Below are 19,351 nucleotides of genomic sequence, written 5' to 3'. Positions count from 1 at the left end.
CTGCTCAGAGAGGTCTCGAGGGTAGGGAGGGCACACAGGTTATGGTGCCAAGAGGTCCCCGCCCCAGAATGGAGGTGACCCTGTCTCTGCTCCCTGACAAGGCTGGGCCTCCCATTACCCTGACCCTGAGCTGCAGCCAGTGAGCAGGAAGCAGCTGAGTGTGCTGGGCTGCAGCCCTGCCAAGCACGACGCCCAGTCCACAAAAGCTGCACTGGTTCCCTGGGACAGGGACAACTTTCTTCTCCTCACGTGCTTGGAGGAGGGAGGGGAGGGGAGGGGAGGGAGGGGAGGGGAAGGGGAGGGGAGGGGGAGGGGAGGGGGAGGGGAGGGAGAGGGGGGGAGGGGAGGGAGAGGGGGGAGGGAGGGGAGGGGAGGCCCCCACAGTTCCAGTGGAGAAGAGCACAGTGTGGGCCCACGTTCAGGCTGGTCTGCCCGACAGGGTGCAGGAGGTCCTGCGCCCACAGACCCACCCCAAACGCCTGCTCAGGGGGCAACTGAGGCACCTACGTCAGACTCTGAAGTAAGGACCCCAGTAAACAGGCCGAACGATGCACTGTGCCTGACCCCGGGCCCCTCCGGCAGGACGCCTGCAGGGGCTGCCTGGCAGAGGCCTGCGGCCGCCTGTCCTGTCCTCACGCTGCAGGAGGAGCTGGGTTTCTCGGGGCGCCCACATCGCACACTATCTGGAAACTGCGGGGGTGGGGGGGTGGCAGCCAAGCACAGAGGTGACTGGGAAGGGACGCCTGAGTAAACCATGCTCTTCTCCGGGCGGACGGTGGGGCAGCTCTACTGTCTCCCAAGTTTCCCACAACGGCCACGGCCTCACTTCCGATCGGGAGTGGGGAACAGCAGGGGCCTGAGACTTCCAGGGAAAGGCCAGCAGGCAGGAGAGCACGGTACCTGGTCCCCAGCCAGCTCCAGGGAGGCCACAGACTCCATGTCCAGGAACAGCTCGGACTCGGCCTGCACAGCCTCGCACTTCTGCCGGTTCTGGGCATCCAGCTGTGCACAGTGAAGGACCAGGCGCCGGAGCAGGTCCAGCAGCAGCTGCAGGACGGCGGGGCCCGCACTCCGGCCCAGCTGCGGGGACGAGAGCCACACACCCCCTCAGACCAGAGCAGTCCGTGCCGGGTCCCCAACCAGGAGGTGTGACGGCACCACTGACAAGGACCCGGAGAGAACGGCAGCTGCTCACACTGTTTGGCAGTGAGGGTAGCCCTGTATCCAGACCGAGCACAGGGCCTGTGCCAACCCAGCCTGCACCCTGCCCTGAGCCTCTGCGAGGTACACCTGGTGCGGGAAGCTCACTGGGGAGCTGCCCAGTGAGAATGAGATGAGAGGGGCCCCTCCTGACCGGCAGCTGCAGGTGGCTCCCACCAGCAGCTGCTGAGGGGTCCGCTGGTTTTGCAAAGTGAGGCCTGGAGAGAAGGGTGCGTGACCTGGCCTGCAGGTCTGCTCCAGGCAGAGCGGGCAGCTGGGCACAGGTGCTAAACCAGCTGCCCTGGCCTCAAGTGGCGGCTCGGCCCGTGGTCATGTGGACCAGGCGGTGCACGGCCCCAGGACTGATCGGTACGGTTGGTGGGTGTGGCCCAGTAGGAGGGCAGCTCACCTGCCCGAAGCGCTCCACGGTGCTCCGCAGGTACAGCAGCACGTGGGTCACCGAGCGCAAGACGTGGTGCATGGGGAGGCGGCAGATGGCAGCCCGCAGTTCTGCCTGAGCCCCCTCGTCCAACAGCCCGCCCTCGCTCTGGAAGGCCGTCTGCAGCAGAGCGCCGAAGGAGCTGGCCGAGGGGCCCTGGGGGGCCGGGCTGCCCGGCATCTGCAGCGGCTTGGGGAGGAGGAAGGACAAGTCACCACAGGCACGGCAAGTGCGCAGCCAGGGGGCTTGCTGGGCGGAGGCTGCGTGGGGCCCGGAGGGGTGAGCAGCACCGTGACCCCCGCTGGGGGTGGGCTCTCGTACCCGAGCACCAGCCTCGAGTGCCGCCCACACCGCACCCTCCACAGGAACTGCTGCTCCGCCAGTTCGCAGGCAGGCAGGGGTGCACCGGGGAGGAGTGTGGGCTGCGCACTGGGGGCGGAAGGGGGCCTCCTCCCTTCTCCCCCGGGGTCAGCAGAACAGGCTGCGGGGAGGGGTGCCGGCAAGGCCGGTCTGACAGCTGAGCACCAGGAGCCCAGGGGCCTGCCAGGGGCAACAGAAAATGGGCCCGTGTGGTGAGCTGAGCACGGTGGGGAAAAAGGAAAAGCACCTCCGCCCCACAGCCAGACGTTGGCAGGCAGCGGCACGGCAGCTCGGGGTCTCGCCCCACCAGCCAAGCAGCCCGACACCACCCTGCTTCCTGACCAGGGAACCGAGGCCAGGGAACGGCGCCCCACCAATGACGCCCCTGTGGCCCTGCAGCTGTACTCACCGAGGCCTCTCGGGCGGGCTCAGGGATCCAGAGACTGTAGTACCCGTGGAAGCAGGACAGCCAGGGGCAGCAGGGCGGGGCCGGAGGCTCGAACCTGTCGTACGCCTGAAGCAGGAGGCACAGGGCCAGAGGGTCCCGCTGGCTGTGCAGGATGTCAGTGAGCACAGCTGTCAGATACGCCACGACGCTGTCTCCTGCAAAGGGCCAGGTCCATGGGCAGAGCCCGCGGGACCTGCCTTCCCTGACCCATCAACACACTGGCTCACGTGTCTGAGTCCAGAGCGATGCACACCGCCGCCCCCAGGGGTCCCACAGCCACTAGCGGGCCGTGCCACCACCGCAGGCCTCATGAGGCTCCGCTCGACTGCAGAGCCTCCAGGTCCTTCGGCCCCAAGTGCAGGCCCAGGTGTGGAAGAGGCGGGGCAAGGCCACCAGGCCACCCCCTGGCAGTTCAGCTGAGACCACACCGCCGGTCCCTCCCAGGCTGAGCCACAGCAGCCCTGCTGACTGCACCCCCTCTTCCTCTGTAGCAAGGCCCCAGCACCCCACTCCCCCTGCTGGAGGGCAGCTGCCCAGAGCACCGGATGTGACCTGAGCTGTCACAAGGTGGAGAAAGAGACCCTCACTCCCTAAACTGCTGAAGTGCTGGGGACTCATTGCGACCACAGCACCCTGAGCACCCTGACCAATCACACACTGTGCTCAGGGGCACTTCCTCAGGCCTGAGATGCCTGGGTGCCCAGCAAACGCTGAGAAGTCACACCTTGGCATCAGGGTGTCAGACAAACACTGAAAGGACTGGCGGTGTCTGCAGCAGACACGCCATCTCAGACTCACCTTCCACGCCGTGTCCCTGCCCGCCGCGCTCCCCCAGGGATCCCCCAGATGGCCGACGCAGCCACACTGTCCGGCCCACAGCGAGTACCTGCTTCGCCTTCTGTCCCGAGCAGCTTATTCCTGGCCTCCAGGGCTGCGGGGACCACGGCGCTGAATGGGAACGTGAGCAGGGCCATGTCTTCGCTCAGCTGGAACCCGACCTCCTCGTCCAGGCCCTCGCTGCCCTCTGCCAGCACGTCCACCATGTCCAGCACGTCTGAGCCAGGGTTTGGCCCGGGCAGAGCCCCACATGGAGGGAGGAAGGACGAGAAAACATGGGCGGAAAGGTGAGCACTGAGCCGCTCTCGGGGACAACGCCTGACACAGCGTGAGTCCAAACAGGGAGGATGCGTCCTCAGGATCGCCGGCTCCCTGCCAGGCGTGCCGGCTCGGGCGGCAGCGAAGCCCCGAGAGGCCTGCCCGCACGCGAGGGCAGACGGCCCAAGCCGAGGAGCCGAGAGTGGGAGGCGCAGCAGAGGGGCCCGGACCCTGACCTTGCCAAGTGCCGGCCGGGTGAGGCTGACGAGAGGGCCTTGTCCACACACAGTGACGACAGTAACAGTGCCCGCAGAGGGCTGGTGAGGAGGGGACACACCCACAGCCCCAGCAGTGCTGGGTCAGCACCGGCACCAAGTGAACGGCGCACAGAGGGACAGAGCACGCCGTGCACAAGCTCGGCGCACGCTGCCGTCTCGGGAACGGACCGGCCGGCTTTCATTTCCACCGCAGGCTGGCCTTTGAAACCCAGGGAGGGGACGTCAGCCCTCTGCGTGACCCGTCTCTAACCTGCCCCTGCAGCTGACCCTCGGAGCCCTGGGGGCCGGGACCGGGAGCGAGCAGTGCCTACCGTCGATGTGGGAGACAGGGATGCTGGCGTCGTCGGCGTCCTGCCCGGCGGCAGTGGCCTGCAGCGCGCTGGCTTCCTGGACGGAGTCCGAGGCTCTGTCTGTGTACACGTAGGGGTTTGCCACCAGTGTCAGCAGGACCTGGGCATGCGGGGGCCGGGTGGGCAACGGGCGGTCACACACGAGGCAGGAAAAAGCGCCCCAGACGCGGCAGGAGGAACAAAGGGACGGACTGGGATGCGACAGCTCTCGGCAGGAAGAGCATCACTGCTCCTCGGGGTTTAAAAGCCCTTCGTTGAAGAGCTGTCCTCTTTGAGTGTCCGCGTCACTTAGCAGACCCCGCTCTGCGCACGCAGTCCCCACTGCGGAACTGAGGGCACACAGCAGCACGCTCCCCTCTTACAGGCTCGGCTGTCAGCAGGAACCGGCAGGAACGGCAGGACCGGCCCTGACTCGCCCAGGGGACCCAGGGCGGAACCCTCCCACAGCGCCCCCTCCAGGGGGGCTGTGCGCTCACTCGTTCCAGAAACCGAATCACAGCCTCCTGCCCGTCGTCCGCCGTGCCCTCCAGGTGCTCCAGCCACAGCCCCAGCTCCTTCCAGGTGTGCTCGAACACGCCTGTGTCCCGCAGGGTCTGCCCGGCAGAGGGAGCCCGGGTCAGCCGGAACCCGCCCCCGCGGGAGCTGACGGTCCCGGTGTCACCCCACGGGCTCTCCCTCCGGCCACTGCCGCCGCCGCCGTGGGGCACACGGAAGGGCGTCTGCTCTGGCGGAGGGGCCCGGCCCGCATCCCACTGCTCTCCTTCCACCCCCGGTAATGAACGGGGACACAGTCCAGCTGCCGTGCAGGAGTCCCACTTCTCCCCGGACTTTCGGGGAGTCCCAGGCACATCTGCACACCTCAACCCTCAGCCTGACTGGGAATCCCTAGGGCAGTGAACCAGCAGTGAGTCTCAGCCTCTTGGTGTGGCACCTCGAGACTCAGACCTGGGGTGAGGAGCACCCCGAGTTTCTGAGAGAGTGGGACTGATGATGAAAAGAACTGGAACCTGTGGGGGTTAGTCAATGACACCCCCGAAGGGCCTGATGACAGAGACTCGGGGTCTCAGTCGCCCTGCGGCTCAGCTCACTGATGGTGAGTCTGACCACACCAGACCCACGCGCTTGCCATCAGTCAGTGACCGTGACACCCGGCCAGGGTCAAGTTCACACCTGCTCGAGCTAAAGGGAAGTGAAATGCACAAAGATCAAGGCCTGGACACGCACGTCCTTCAGGCAGCTCAGGTGCAGTTAAGGCGGTTGGTTAAAGGGCAGTGCGGGGAACGCCGTTCAAAGGGAGGGAAACCTCCGCGCCCCAAACGACCCCGCACGTCCCCAGTGCTCGCTGCAGAGTGAGAACCAGACAGGAGGCGACCTCCGGCCACAGCCAGACCCGGTGGAGCCTGGGGACACTGGCCAGGCCCACAGGTCGGGGCCGGAGTCAGCCTCCCTGTGCCCCTCGGAGCGCACGGTGCCGTGTGGCGGACGGGACCGCGAGGTCAGGGTGAGGATCAACCGGGCCCCCGGAGGCCTGCCGCCTGTATCCTGAGCCCAGAAAGGCGCGGCACAGCCACGGCGTCCTCACACGGCACCTTTCCCCAGGCCCACCCGGGGGAGAAACACTCCCAGGGAGACTGTGACTGGCACAGACGCGCAGGGCCAGGGCTCCAGCTCTCGCTTCCCCACACCGCAGCGCCGCGCCCCCGGGCACCGTGACGAGACACCACCGACCGGCTGCCCTGGAACCTGTGTTTCCGGGCTGTAGCAGCCATAATTCAGCCACGTGGCGTGGGCCCCACCCACCAGGGCCGGCCGCACTCCTCGGGGTGTGAGTGTGGGGGGGGGGCAGGGACGCACCTTGACGATGAGGTGTTTGGTGGACGATTTCAGCTGCAGGTGGGTGCTGGTCACAAACATCTTCATCAGCAGGTAGAACACGGACCGCTCCCCTCCGACGACATCTGCCTCCGGGCCCTCCTGCGGTGTGAACAGAATGGCAGCCTCGTGACGGAGGCCACTGTGCGGGGCACACATATGCCAGGCCGGGGGCCTCCAGGGTGTGGCTCCATCTCAGCCAGCTGCAGCTCGGGACGACCACAGGGGCCATGTGTACAGCGACCCTCGGGAGCCAGTGAGCTGCCCCCGCACCCCCACACGGCCAGGCGGTGGTGACAAAGGTAGTGAAGGGGGGGACACCTTGGGCGGGTGCCATCCTGGGCCCTTCACACGCACTGCCTTAGAGTGCCCTCCAGGCCACCCCGAGGTGGGGCAGCTGCAACCCCCACCGCTTACATGCACACTGAGGCACGGGGGGTGACCGCTGTTCAGGGGCCAAGCTGGGGTCCTGCCGGGGGCCTGTGGGTGTTGGAGGGGGCGGCCCAGGACCAGCTGGCCCATCGTGGTCTGTGCTGGCTGCTGCAGGAGGCGGGGCTCCCTGCAGCGACTCCGTGTGGGTCGCAAGCCCCTAATAGAAGATTTCGGGCTTGGAATGTGTGTCCCAAGGGAGTGCGGAGCCCCAGCTTCCCAGCCCGAACCCCACAGCATCAGTGTCGCTGGAGTGAGGCTGCGGCCCTAGAATGAGGGTGACCCTGCACCCAGGAGGCTCTGGGGCCCCTGCAGCCCAGCCAGGCCCCTCATAAACAGGAGGGGGGCCCCCAGGGTACAAGTTGATACTTTAATCCCAGCTCTTTCAAGGCCTAAGGCCTCTGCTCACTTTCTAACTGAACCCCTGGCACCCCACAGCCTGTGCAGCTGGGGTAATAACTACCACTGCCGCCCTGGCTTCTCTGTGGGTCCTTGGCTGTGACCCCCCAGCAGGGAGTGAAGTGAGAGCTGGGCTCTGGCAGCTGCCCGGCTCCAGCCCTGGCCCCCTGCCCTGGCTGGGACTCTGTGCCCCGTCAGTCAGCTGTGGCCAGCAAGCTGCCGCAGAGCACACGTGTGGAGCCCGGCAGGCAGCACGCTGTCCGCCAGGATGCAGGCGGCGCCCAGAGAGAGGACGGGGGGACACACAGCACCCAGGGCCGCGGCATCGCTGCACCTTTCTGGAAACACCACACATGCAGGGGTCGGGTGCCCTTCCACGCCACCGGGTCCCGAGACCTTAAACAAGACCTGAGGCTCTAAGGGAAAAGGCAGGGGGTGCTCCTCCCGCCTGGTCACCACCAGGCAGACCCACCTCTACCCAGTGCATCGGCGTTCCCCCCACGGGTCAGCACCGTGCTCTGCAGAAAGCCCGGAAGATGCCACTGAAGACCCAGAAGGGCGCCCGCGTCCGCTGACTGTCCCCCAGCCTCACCCCCCGCAGTTTGGGGTCCAGTCCTGTCTCTGCGTCGAGTTCTTCCAGGACGAGGACAAAGGGGGGAAACACGTTTTACTCTATCTCCCTAAAGGTTTAAAAAGAGACTTCTAAAAACTTTTTCTTTCAAATATTCACCCAAGGACGTGCCCACTGATTTCAGGGAGAAAGAAAGGGAGTGAAACATCGATGTGAGAAACATCGATCGCCGCCTCTGCAAACGCCCTGAACAGGGACCGAACCCACGACCTTCTGGTTTACAGGACAGTGCTCCAAACGACTGAGCCACACGGCCAGAGCCCAAAAGACTTTGAAATGGAAAAAAAAAGTGAAACAGTTGAGACAAAAAGCACAAAACCCGGCAGCAAGGCTGTGTTTTCAGTTATGCACCTTGTCTGGGAAAAGCAGTCGCAGAACTCCAGGTTCACAAAACCAGGACCTGCCCCTGCTCTGGGCACGTCCCCGTAAAACACGGACCCTCACCACTGCCCCTGGTGCCCCCAACCTGCCAGGGTCCGTCCTGACCCAGGGGGCCACCCCTAGCAAGCACGCAGGTGTGCCGAGGACAGAGGGCCGAGGGCCGGCGCCCCACCTGTGCCTTTAGCCACGCGAACTTGCTGGCGGGGAGCTCCAGGGCCACCTTCAGGATGTGGTGCTGCAGGATCGGGGGCACCTGCTCGCGAAGGCCCTGCTCGGAGACGGCGCCTGTGGCGGGAAAGGAGTCAGGTCAAGGGCAGGCGGGCGCCACACCCAGAAAGGCGCCGGCGCAGGTTCCGCCCCCCAGCCCTGGGGTCACCCTCTGCCCAACGCCCTCCCCGGAGGCCCAGCCCTCGCGACAAGGAGCCGAACCCCACCTGTCACTCGGCCGGCAGACCTCTCCCTACAGCCTGATGCCGCCCCCCTCCCGCCCTGCGCCGTCTGGGGCTGCTCTCTGCCCACCCTGCCATCTCCCGCTCACATCACCCTCAGTGTGGGGGCACAGGCCTGGCCCCCCCACACTGTGGGCAGATGGCAGCCACCTGAGACAGTCCCTGCCCTCTGGCCGGATTTCTACGTTTCTTTTTGCCTGGGAAGGACACGGCTGCTACATACAAATGGCCCATTCGAGTAAACTTCCTGTTTCCCAGAGAAGAGTAGCCTCCCTCCCGCCACCTAAACAGCCAAGTGCAGCTCTGGCTGGGCCGCCCCACAGCTCAGACACACCGGGGGCTGTGAGGCTTCCGCCGAGGCCCCGCCACAAAGCTGGCTCTGCCAGACGAACGCTCCCACGGAGGAAACGCAACCGGGCAGGCTGTGCACCGGATGCACCGGGTAAAACGCACGGCTGCGTCGGGGCGCCCGTTGGAGAAGGGACTGCCTCCTCTGGCCTCCCCGTCCCTTGGGAAGGGGCTTCAAGGGGAACGTCCCCGGTCTGGTTTGCTGGGCGCCCGTGGCCACAGCTCGGGCTGCCTTCTGGTCCCCGCTCTCACTGTGGCTGGGCACCCCCTGCTGTTTGCGCAGGGAGACGGGCTGCACAGACCGTTCCCGCTGGGAACCGCACCTCTCAGGAGCTTGCTGAAGTCGAAGCTGTACTGCGTGACCACGTGCGGGACCACCTTCTGGTACAGGCAGATGGCCTGGAGCAGGGCGGCTCGCAGAAGCACGGTCTCTGCGTCGCCTGAGCAGGAGGGGAACAGCTCCAGTCAGGAAGCGCACTGTCCCCGTCAGCCAGCGGCACAGGGTCGGGCACCCATGACCCAGCGCGCCAACCACGGAGGCTGTGGACAAACCCCTCCCCCATTCCTGAGTCCACACAGTCAAGGTTAAGGCTGGGCAGACAGCTGGTCCACGTCCCCACTTCAGTGGTGCGACTTCAGGCAGGTCAAGGCCACCGTGTCTCTGTGCTCCGGTGTCCCCTGAGCAGTGGGACCCCGGCAGTGCCGACCGCACCGGGCCACTGAGGCAGGGGTGGTGGGCAGGATACAGACATAAGATACAAAGCCCGCCACTCAGCTAATAACAAGGTCTGTCACCGAGTCTGATTACCAGGGACCATGCAGCCACCTCCACCTGCACAGCCCAAGAGGGGCCCCCGCCCACCCCACCCAGAAAGGCCCGTCTGTGACACGTCAGCATTCAGCACCCGCCCCTTCCCAGCCCGCCCTGCAGGCTGCCGCGCAAGCCCTCACCACAGGAGGGCGCCTCGGAGGGCTCCGCACAGGCCGCAGGAGCCCGGCTGCCCTGCGTCTTTCCTTTCTCATCATTGGGTTTTGCGTCCTGTTTGCCAAGGGATTGCCAGACCCACACGATGGTGTTCAGGTCTGGTAAAACCTAAATGGGAAAAGAGACGAACGAGTCACACAAACGAGGAAGAGAAACCGGTAAGGAGAACCCCCCCCACAAGAGGAAACACCAAAGTGGGGGGCATGGGTGTGGGTGGGGTCGGCTCGGCGGGACCAAGCCCCCTGCCTCGCCGGCTGCTCTCAGGTCCAATTCCTGGAACTGGGCACAGTGAGGCTTTGGCGAAAACAAGTCCGGTAATTAAAACATGTCCCTTCAGACCCATTCACCTGAGCAAGGCCTTGGGAACAAAGGGGCACGCCCTTATGACTCTCTGGGGGGCCTGCCCGGCGTGACCTTGGCTCTTTCAGGGCAGCTGGCTAGTGTGCAGACGACTGGCCTTCCTGACTTACCAGAATAATCTGTGGGGAGGAGGAGCAAGAGGGGCTTCCCAGCAGCCCCTCCCACCAGCCTGCGTGCAGCATGGGGGAGGGTGGGGTACGCCAGCTCCTGATGGGACTCGGGCCCCAGGACCACCCCGACGGACCCCTTCCCTTCGCCTCTGTGCCCTCTGTGGCCGGCACTCCGGAAAGCCCCCGGATGCTCCTGCGGGAAGCCCAGGCCCGGCTGCCGCGCCCACCTTGCTCAGGGCTTCTCTGAAGAGCCGCACGAAGTCCTCCATCATCGGGGCCGTGTACACGCCGGGCTCCAGCCAGGCCTCTCCGCTCAGGCAGTGCTCGATGGTCTTCAGCGCCCTCCTCAGGACGGCGGAGAGAAAGCACAAGGCCGTGTGCTTCACCGACTTGCTGTCCAGCTGGGGAGACACGTGAAACCCACGTGTGCCTGCAGGCCACACTGCAGGCGCACCTCCGTGCCCTGGACTCGGGCCCCCAGGGAAACCACACGAGACGTGGAGAGGAGAGGTGGTCACGAATAGAGGAGCAGAGCATGGTTTTCTATTTCTGTCTCGTCGTCTGTGGTGTGTGTGCCCTGATAACCTCTCCACTCACGCGATGGCCCACGTCACCAACAGCCAACATGGCACCAGATGGCCGCCAGCCCCTGCGCAAGCATTCACGGCAGCCACAGAGATGACAGGCTGGGGTGGCAGGAAGAGCCGGTGCTTTGCTGGGGGACGTGAAGCCCAGGTACCAGGCTGCCGACACCCTGACTCTCTGCTGCATTCGGAACAGCAGGAGAACCATCACAGTCCGCACTCACTGCAGAAGCTGAAGAACTTCCCAGAACCTGTGCTACTTATGGCCAAACACAAAAGGGCAGGCGGAGGCTGGTCGAAGGGTGCCCAGCACTTCCTGGGCACCGGGAAACACACGCCACGCGGGGCCCAGCCCAGCCAGCTCCACCGCTGGCCGATGCCGGAGAACAGCCGAGTGCGTGGGCACCGGTGCGGAACCCGGGGACTCCGCCAGGTAGCAACGGGAAGGTTTTCTGACAGACTCCCAATTTAGTGACCGGGATGGCCCACCCCCAGCAGCCTGACGAGCAGGGGATGGTGCTACTCACACCCCACACCCTCAAGTCGCTCTCCAGGAAGCACCCCGACCAGCAGCGGCCCCACCCCAATCACCAGCAGCACAGGCGGGGCCCGGACAGGTGTTCACAGGTACACCCGACGGCTGGCCCGTGGCACGAAGCTCAGAGCAGCCCAAGACCCCGCCTCCGACACCTCATTTCCTGTTTCTAAAATAAGCTAACTCTTCCTGATCCTAAAACACATACTACTAAAAATGGTCAAATGATACTGTCAAGAAAAGAAAAACGTAAAACAGTCTCGAGCCCCGCGCAGCACTGTCTCACTCGGGACTCACCCACTCGCGGCTCGGGAAGGCCCGGAAGCCCAGGCGAGGTGGTGGCCCCCCCTCGTCCCACCGCCGGGATCGGGGCTGCCCCCCCCCCACAACAGCAACACCAGGCGCCAGGGGAGGGAGCAGCAGGCCCGCGCGCCCCAGCTGCCCTCGTGGGCTCGCAGGACAGACACGCCCCGGACCTGGAGGTGGCACTGCCTGCAAGCCCAGTGAGGGGAGACACTGTCTCCCAGGAGGCAGGCGGGCACCGGGGCACCTGTTTTGCTATGATTTGGCATCCACAACGCAGGCTTTCTCCCAGTCCCGCACGTCTTCTCTCTGCCCCTCACCCCACTGCCCACTCTCGGCACAAACCCTTGGAGTGGGGGGGCCCAGCTACCAACGCACGCCTAGCCCCCCACACGGTCTGGGGAGCCTCTGCCCCCCAGCATCAGGCCACCACACTCAGGTTGTGTGATACCCACAGCAGACACTGGCCCCCCTGTGCTCATGTGACCAGCCAGCCTGCCCTGCGGGGCCACCCGCCTGTCCCAGACCCCCGGGCACTGCACCCCCTCAGGTGGCGGCCACCTGGGTCCAGGAGGAGCAGGAGGGCCTGGGCCCACAGGGGCCAACAACTCCAAGGCGTCCACCTAAGGCCACAGTGTGGTGGACGCACGAGACCCTCAGAATGTGGCTCCTGGTGGGACCTGGGGGCCTTCTGCAATGAACGATGACGTGAAATCCACTCATCATTCCTTCCTCGAGCACGCCCTCCAAAGAACGCCTGACACAGCTGGTCCTCAAAGGAAGAGTTTCCCAGAGGTTTTAACGCCACTCACTTAAACCACAAAAGGAAGGGGTGTCAGGTGATGTCCGTCCCACGCTCTTCAGGGGTCCCAGACTTGTGAGACTGACGCATGACACCCGGCCTCAGGCCCTGCCTCATGGAGAGACACCAGACTGCTGCCGGGCTGGGCAGGACCGCTGCCACCTCATCCCGGGCAGGAGCGCCCTGTCCCTGGTCGGCGGTGCAGGGGAAGCCCCAGAGGCTCAGGGGCAAGTCGCCACCCAGCACACCAGGCTGCTGCCCTCAGAAACGCCCGCCTCGCAGCCAGCAGTGAGCAGAAGACAATTCTAGACGCAGCCAGCACTTACGTTCAGTGCCTGGGTGAACATGATCTTGTTGCACACCGGGGGCACCGTGGTCACCATCACCATGGCCAGGAGGCGGGGCAGGGGGACGAACTCTCTGGTCTGAAACGCCCGGGAGACGTCCGGCTGGGCCTCGTAGATCTGCAAGCAGGAGAACGCGGGTGAGCTGGTGCCGGAGGCCGCGTGCCACACCCGGGCACCGTTGCACCCGGGCAGGAGTCCCAGGCCTGGAAGAGCAGCCCGCAGAGCCACAGGCCAAAGAAGCGGGTCACCAAGCCAGTCGTTCTGGGCAGTGACCTTCAGAGCAGAGCTCGGCCCGTGGCCCAGGGGCCTCTTAGAGCCTCTGGTGGCAAGTCGCTGCCAGAGCTCACACGGCACCGCTCGCAGGTGCAGCACTTGACGGGCACCTGGCAGACGAGGCTCTCTTTCCGGAACTTGGGAAAGTAGAACGTGTTCATAGACAGCAAAATCAGGCTCCCAGGAGGTTACAGAATTCCCCCCGGGTCACTCGGCTAGTGAGCAGACTCGAGGACCGATGCCCGGGCCTGCAGAGGCCGCGCACCCGCCCCCGTCCCGGGGTGGCCACCGCAGGGCCCTGCCCGGGGCGCGGAGGCAGAAAACAGTCCCAGGCATCGCAGCAGCGGGCAGGCCGAAACGAGTGAGTGTGCGGGAGACAGACAGACAGGGACCTCACTGGTAGGCAGGGGGACGCCTGCACCGCTGGTCAGGAGGCAGTGACCTCGCACCCACTCGCCGCAGCAGGCCGCTGTGCTGACTGCTCGCCACAGCAACCCTCGCAACCGACCCTACAATGAGGACGTCCCACTAATGCCAGCCTCGCTCTGCGGAGACTCGCGGTGACCTCACTGTCTGCCGAGTCTGGGTGAGAAAGATGAAACTGCCTCGGCCGACTCTGAGTCGGTCTACCCCTCACAGCCGAGTCCGGTGAACAGCAGGACGGACGGGCAGACGGCACAGAGTCACGCGGCTGCGGTGCCACCCCCCCGCCCCGAAGAAGCCCAGCCGAGTGCGTCACCAGGCCACCCCGCTCCGCCTGCCCGGGGTCTCACCTTGCTCAGGAGCTTCATGTTGTTGGACCAGGTGGACTTCGCTCTCGGGAGGAAGGAGAACGTGACCTCCTTGAAGTATCTGTTCAGCAGGTCCGGGCACACCCTGAGGATGCTCACCACCAGCTCAGCCACCAGCTCGTCGTCAGCTGCCGTCTTCAAACCCAACAGGAAGTGCAGCAGCGTCAGGTTCCCTCCTCTGGGCGGGGGGGAAGAGGGCTCAGCCACAGAGCTCAGGATAAGCACCCAGCCTCGGGCAATTCCATTTCTGGTCAGTTTCTCTCATGGCGTAAAGAAGGGTGTTCTCACGGCCTGTGGGGGGCCCCCACTGCAGGGCTTGAATTTCACCCCTCCACTCTGTCCCCACCACCACCCCTGCCATCGGACTTGCATAGAGAGAGGGAGACTCTGCGTCCATCCACCCGGGTCTTCCCTGTCTGCCTGAAGTCAGGCTAGTGTGAAGAAAGGGCCAGACCGAGATCGGAGGCTCCCAACCACACTGGCCCATCTCCTTTGCTCACCCACGAAAAAGTGGGCGTGTGCACAAGCATGCAAAAGAGAAAATGCATCTGTCTCCTGAAACTCTCGTTTTGTTTACATAAAGTGCTCCAGCTCGGCCCCAGTCCGAGCGCCCACGACGTTCCTTCTGAGAGAGCTTCTGCCTGCTGTTGCCAGCTCACACTTCTCATCCCACGTCTCCACTTAGCAGCTGAAAGAAGCTAACCCAGGAAGGAAAATCTTCAACATTTGTCCCTATGTGGGGCGGCTTTCAAAAGTATAAGAAGGTTACAAAAAAGAAGAAGCCAGAAACCCCACGGATATTAAAACCCACAGGAGCCGGAACCGCAAGGCCCTGGGCTGAACTCCAGACCCCGTTTAAGAAAAGAAGCCTTTTCATGTCTGCTTGACCCTGCAAAGCCCTGACCTCCAGAAAACCCTGTGAAGGTGCCCCACACGCATGGCATGCTGCTGGCCTCTGGGACCTCACCATTTTGTATCCCCTTATGAATGGAGTAAATCTAAAATGGTACATGACAAGCTTCACATATAGTAAAAATTTTTCAAAAATTAAATTAGTAAAATGTGGATCAGAAAGCCATCTTCTTACGAGCTTCAAATTCTTACTATGAAAAGTTCATAGGAAAAACATGCTTTGCAATGTGCTGTCAAATGAATGGAACATTAAATTTATGGGTGCTAGAAATACTGTGGCTACTTTAGTCAGCAATAATGTAACAACATAGGACACTTCATTAACAACCTAATGATGGGGAACACTTCACCCAGCAACAATGAAACAATGTAGTGCACTTTGCTCAGCAACAACGTAACTATGCAGATGCATTTCACTCAGCAACAATGTAACTATGCAAACGCACTTCCCTGGGCAACAATGTAACAATGCTGAGCACTTCACTCAGCAACAATGTAACAACACAGAACACTTTCTTTTCCAGAGCACAGGGCCCTCCCTGCTCCAGCCTCCTCTAGGCAGAGGCCAGAGGACTTCAATTCCACTTTAGAGATGAGGGGCAGAGGCGAGAGGCACCCGGCTGGCACTCCCAACCACAGTAGGCCCATCACAGTCTGGCCCACCGTCCACCTCTGTAAACCAGGCTTCGCAGCACACAGTCACACCACAGTTTATGTCCACACTGTGAACGTGCTACAATGGCACAGCTGAGCAGTCCCCAAAGAGACCGTCAGGCCTACCAAGCCTCAAACACTGACCACGGGGCCCTTCAGAGAACCAGCCCGCTGATCCTTGCCTGCACTGTGGTGCCTTGCTTTCATTGACCACCTATGGTGTCCCAGCCTCTGCAGACCAGCCTCTGTTCCCATCTTCACCCACCAGGTAACAGACGAGCAAATAAATAAGCACACGACACGTGGCAGTCACAGCCAGAAGCAGAGCCAGGCAATAGGACAGGGGAAGCAGGCTAGCTGTTCGGCAGGGGCCACCAGTGAAGGCCTCCCTGAGGTGGGACATCAGCACAGAGACCTGCTGCAATGCGGGAGTGAGGCTTTGGACTGCTGGGGACACACGTTTCAACTTTCTCAAGCTTTCCATGAGTGTCACCACACGCAAACTCCCTTCCTCTCCCAGAGACACAAACCCTTGTTTTGAAAAGTTCATAGAAACATGCTTTGCAATGTTTCTATGCCCAGGGCCTCAGAGCTGTGGGTAACCCCAGCCTGTGTGAACAGACCCACAGCCACGGGCTGACTGGGTGTGCTCGTTGGACGACGAGCGAGTTCACGGACCTACGTGGGGGGAACTGTGTGGTGTAAGTGCGGCATCTATTACGTCGGAGCGCAGAAGCCACCGTGTTCTCAACGACGAGAAAAAGAAGTGGTGTGGCAAGTGCAATCACAACAGCCTCAGTCGAAACACGGCCAAAGTCACGAGACGAGCACAGAGAACCCCCACTGCGATATCCCGTTTCCTGACCGGTGAAAACGACCTCAAACAACCCACATCCTTACAGCAAGATGTCGCAGGGTGAAACTCAGCCCCTCACAACCACCACGTGCCCACGCGTTCATGGTCAGGCAGGACAGCGCGGCTGGTGAGCATCGTGTCTGACGGCTGCCGTGGCCGTCAGAGTGACAGCCCGCAGGTGTGCTCCCCACGCCGAACGCGGTCTCGCCGCCACGGTTACGAGATAGGGGACCACTGGACAAGCAAAGCTTTAAATGCTCGCCGGTCCGCAGCCGCCCCTGAGGAGGGCCGCCCACTGCCTGGAGGGGGACTGTGGGACCAGGGCCCCGGACTCCACTCCAAGCCTGCCCCTCGCAGCGTGGGGGGCCCGGGCTCCCTGCAAACCTGGAGCAACGATGACCAACCGCCCCCCCAGCCCCGGGATGGCGCTGAGGCCGTCAGGGCTGCCGCTGTGGGACGGCGAAGGCAGACTCGGTCTCGGGCCCGGCCTCCGAGTGAGTGCACACGCACCTCCCTGGGCCCGTGTCCTGCCAGTGCGCCAGGTGCCCAACTGCCACCTGAGACCTTTTCCCCGCGGGCACACGTGATCAGAAGTCCTTGGTATCCAACCACCTCCCCGAAATCAGGGAGCATCTCCATCACTGGTTCTTGCCCCCAGACCCACCCTTTCGGCCTCACTGCACAGTTGCGACTTCTAAGGACACGCCCCTCCCACGCGGGGGCGTCGAGCTTTACCTGCCGGAGGTGCCCAGGGAGGCGTCGTAGAAGTTGATGCCGTGCTTGAGCGAGCAGCACAGGTCCAGCAGGAAGCCGTGCACCAGCTCCCTCACCACGGCCTTCCCCGCATCCCCGGCAGAAGCCTGTGGGGTTCAAGACCGCGGTGAGGGTCCCGAGGCGGCAAACCTCAGGAACAGCTCCCGGAGGGAGACCAGAGACAGCGCGGAAAACACGGCTCTCGGAACCGTTTCAAAAAAATACACAAAACACCCAGAAACACCAATCGAGATTTAAAAATACTCCGAAAAGGGGCGAGTTTAAACCTGTGTATTTAAGTGAGCTTAAGAATAACTGGATTCCTCTTGTTCTTTTCCATAAAACCCCACACCGGGGAGCAGTTTTACTGAGCTCCCAAGGCTTTCTGGTAACAGATGCACAAAACATACTCAAAACAGGAGGCCACAGGCTAAGGGTAGGCAAAGGTTTAAAGGGAGGTGCACCCTGGCCGGTGTGGCTCAGTGGATTGAGCACGGGCCTGCGAACGGAAGGGTCACCGGTTCGATTCCCAGTCAGGACACACGCCTGGGTTTCAGGCCAGGCCCTCAGTAGGCAGCGTGCGAGGGGCAACTGCACACTAAGGTTTCTCTCCCTCTCTGTCTCCCTCTCTTCCCCTCTCTAAAGGCTCACACGCTGCCCCGGGGCCGGCGGGCGGCAGAGGGCGGGCGGCGCTACCTCGGCGTTTTCTAGGTCCACGTCCACAACCCCCTTCCAGCCGTAGAGCGACGCGATGTGGGTGAGCAGCTGCCCCGTGAAGAAGCGCACCTTCTGGGTTTTGGTGATGTTTTTGTTGTGAACCACCTGAAAACAGCGAAACAAACCAAGTTCAGGGAATTCCACTTTAAAAGGCGTCCACTGACTTTTTCCATTATAAAAGTAACGTAGGCTTGACAAAATATTTGGCCAAGAAAAGGGAACTATGTGAGGACAACTCGGAAGTCACAGAGAGTCCCACCCTCCTAGGACTTTGGGACACGTCCCTTTGCCCCCCACACACGACACGCGTGTGCGTGCACCGGGAGGGGTAGGGTGTCTGCGCCTCTGAGGGTCCGCCCGACAGCCGTGCCCCTGCTTCTGTGCAGGCAGCACGAGCTCTCCCCACGGCCGAAACAACCCTCAGGGACCGACCCGTTTGGGCCGAGCGTCACCCCGTCCTCCTGGAGGCCCCGGCGGGCGCGGTCAGGCCGGGCCCTCCTCCGCTGTGACGGGCGGCCTCACCCAGCGCACGGCACACGCTCTCGGTCCACCCCCAGCAACCCCCTGAGCCTCTGGGGGTTTCTGTTCTCCCGGCAAGTTTCCCGGGCGGCTCTGCCGCACCCGCCACCCCAGCCCCAGGCCTGCACACGACCTGGAGACCTCGGACACACGCTGCCAGACCCCCATGCTCCTGAGGGCTGGACACTGCCTCCAGGAAGGCCCCACTCCGAGCATCTTTGCTAAAACATGTCGGTGCTAATTGGGAGGTGAAAGAACCTATGTCTCATCACTCCCACTTTATTTAAATTTTTTTCTTTTATTGATTTCAAAGAGGGGAAGGGAGGGACAAAGAGAGGGAGAGAAGCACCTATCAGCTACCTCCTCCACACGGCCTGACCGGGGACCAAACCTGCAGCCCAGCCAGGTGCACTGACCGGGAATCGAACCCACGACCTTTTTGGTCTGCAGACCGACGGCTGGCCCACTGAGCCACACAGGTCAGGGACCATAACCTGTGTCACTCTAAACCAGGCTCCGAGCCTCAGCAGTGCGGAAGCCGGGGCCTGGTGGCAGCTGCGGGGCCGTCCTGTGCACGTGACTATGGGATGTCGGGCAGTATCCCTGGTCTCTCCTGCCAGACGCCAGGTGCCCTCCCCAGTTCTGGCAACCAGGAAGTCCCCACACACTGCCAGATGCCCCGCGGGGTAAGGGGCACAGTCGCCCCGCTGTGGGGTACCACTGCTGGTGAGCATTTCTTTCCCCGTGGACCGCCAGTCCAGGGTACCCCCTGCCCCCCAGCACAGCTGCGCCAGGAGGGCTAGAGCGCTACTCTAATCAGTGAAGACAGGGGTCCTGCCCCGGCTGCTACGGCTCAGTGGACGGATCACCGGCCTGAGAACCAAAGGGTCGCGGGCTAATCCCTAGTCAGGGCACCTGCCTGGGCTGCAGGCCAGGTCCCCAGTAGGGGGCGCGTGAGAGGCAACCACACACTGATGTTTCTCTCCTTTCTCCCTTCCCTTCCCCTCTCTAAAAATAAATAAGTAAAATCTTTAAATGAGAAAAGGCCAGGGATCCTTGCAGCAGGGTTTAGGGGCTCCATCACATACCTGTAAAAGAAAACTCAAGACCACACAAGAGAACGCGGGCTGGGTGTTCTCAGCCGGCCATTCACAGGTCAGAGGCCGGGATG

At 63.0% G+C, this 19,351-nt stretch overlaps 1 protein-coding gene across 15 annotated transcripts in view; it reads right to left on the bottom strand.

Moving 5' to 3' along the window:
- URB1 (URB1 ribosome biogenesis homolog) overlaps positions 1 to 19,351 on the bottom strand; it is a 61,015-nt gene that overhangs the window by 20,423 nt on the left and 21,241 nt on the right. For all 15 annotated transcript variants that reach the window (XM_053657966.1, XM_053657967.1, XM_053657970.1 and 12 more), the window contains 15 exons: positions 17,641 to 17,766; positions 16,927 to 17,051; positions 13,752 to 13,947; positions 12,685 to 12,822; positions 10,362 to 10,535; positions 9,631 to 9,772; positions 9,003 to 9,119; positions 8,055 to 8,167; positions 6,025 to 6,144; positions 4,647 to 4,763; positions 4,132 to 4,270; positions 3,334 to 3,501; positions 2,409 to 2,602; positions 1,610 to 1,828; positions 901 to 1,080 (listed from right to left, as the gene is read on the bottom strand). In XM_053657966.1, the coding sequence (XP_053513941.1) occupies positions 901 to 1,080; positions 1,610 to 1,828; positions 2,409 to 2,602; positions 3,334 to 3,501; positions 4,132 to 4,270; positions 4,647 to 4,763; positions 6,025 to 6,144; positions 8,055 to 8,167; positions 9,003 to 9,119; positions 9,631 to 9,772; positions 10,362 to 10,535; positions 12,685 to 12,822; positions 13,752 to 13,947; positions 16,927 to 17,051; positions 17,641 to 17,766 (2,268 nt within the window). The remainder of the gene's footprint in view (positions 1 to 900; positions 1,081 to 1,609; positions 1,829 to 2,408; positions 2,603 to 3,333; positions 3,502 to 4,131; positions 4,271 to 4,646; positions 4,764 to 6,024; positions 6,145 to 8,054; positions 8,168 to 9,002; positions 9,120 to 9,630; positions 9,773 to 10,361; positions 10,536 to 12,684; positions 12,823 to 13,751; positions 13,948 to 16,926; positions 17,052 to 17,640; positions 17,767 to 19,351) is intronic.

Source organism: Artibeus jamaicensis, unplaced genomic scaffold, assembly GCF_021234435.1.
Source record: "Artibeus jamaicensis isolate MK-2021 breed Jamaican fruit bat unplaced genomic scaffold, CSHL_Jam_final scaffold_474, whole genome shotgun sequence".
In the NCBI taxonomy this organism is placed as follows: domain Eukaryota; kingdom Metazoa; phylum Chordata; class Mammalia; order Chiroptera; family Phyllostomidae; genus Artibeus; species Artibeus jamaicensis.
Note: the sequence above shows the minus strand (reverse complement) of the source record. Positions and strands in the feature narration are given on the sequence as shown.